This window comes from Sinocyclocheilus anshuiensis, unplaced genomic scaffold, assembly GCF_001515605.1.
Source record: "Sinocyclocheilus anshuiensis isolate Anshui unplaced genomic scaffold, SAMN03320099.WGS_v1.1 C31903722, whole genome shotgun sequence".
NCBI lineage: Eukaryota > Metazoa > Chordata > Actinopteri > Cypriniformes > Cyprinidae > Sinocyclocheilus > Sinocyclocheilus anshuiensis.
The window spans coordinates 1-569 of NW_015606898.1; the positions used below are offsets into that span (position 1 = coordinate 1).

The window sequence follows — 569 nt, forward strand, 5'->3', positions numbered from 1 at the left end:
AGAGTGGTGCTGGCCGCCGCGAGCCACTTCTTCAACCTCATGTTCACATGTGAGAAACACTTCAGCATGCATCTGACAGATCTTTCCAGTTACACACAGGCACATCTAAAACAAATCCTGCTGCTCTTGCATGTGCAGCGAGTATGATGGAGGCCACCAGTCACGAGGTGGAGCTTGGTGGAGCAGAACCGGAGATCATCGAGCTGCTGGTGGAGTTCGTCTACACGGCTCGGTGAGACGTGACATCTCTCCACAGATGCATAACACCTATTTTACACGCATTTAGAGCTCATGCATGTTTCGATTCTATTTCAGAATCTCAGTGAACAGTAATAATGTTCAGTCTCTGCTGAACGCCGCTAACCAGTACCAGATTGAACCGGTCAAGAAAATGTGTGTGGATTTTCTGAAGGACCAGGTGGACCCCACCAACTGTCTGGGTGAGACACCAGCATCTTCTGTTTCTCGTTTTTATATTGTATTTCTAATATTGTATTTCTAATAATTACAAGATATTATTTTAATTATTTTATTGTGGCCAGCCTAAGGCACACCTGTGCAATAATCAT

The 569-nt window shown here is 44.8% G+C and overlaps 1 protein-coding gene across 1 annotated transcript; it reads left to right on the forward strand.

The window, feature by feature from the left end:
• Positions 1-6: 6 nt before the first annotated feature.
• LOC107682226 (kelch-like protein 7) lies at positions 7-478 on the forward strand (the record flags this gene model as incomplete). Its single annotated transcript, XM_016478543.1, has 3 exons — positions 7-49; positions 139-232; positions 316-478. Coding segments are annotated over exons 1-3 (267 nt in total), but the record flags the coding sequence as incomplete, so codon positions are not given.
• Between the last annotated feature and the right edge of the window lie 91 nt (positions 479-569).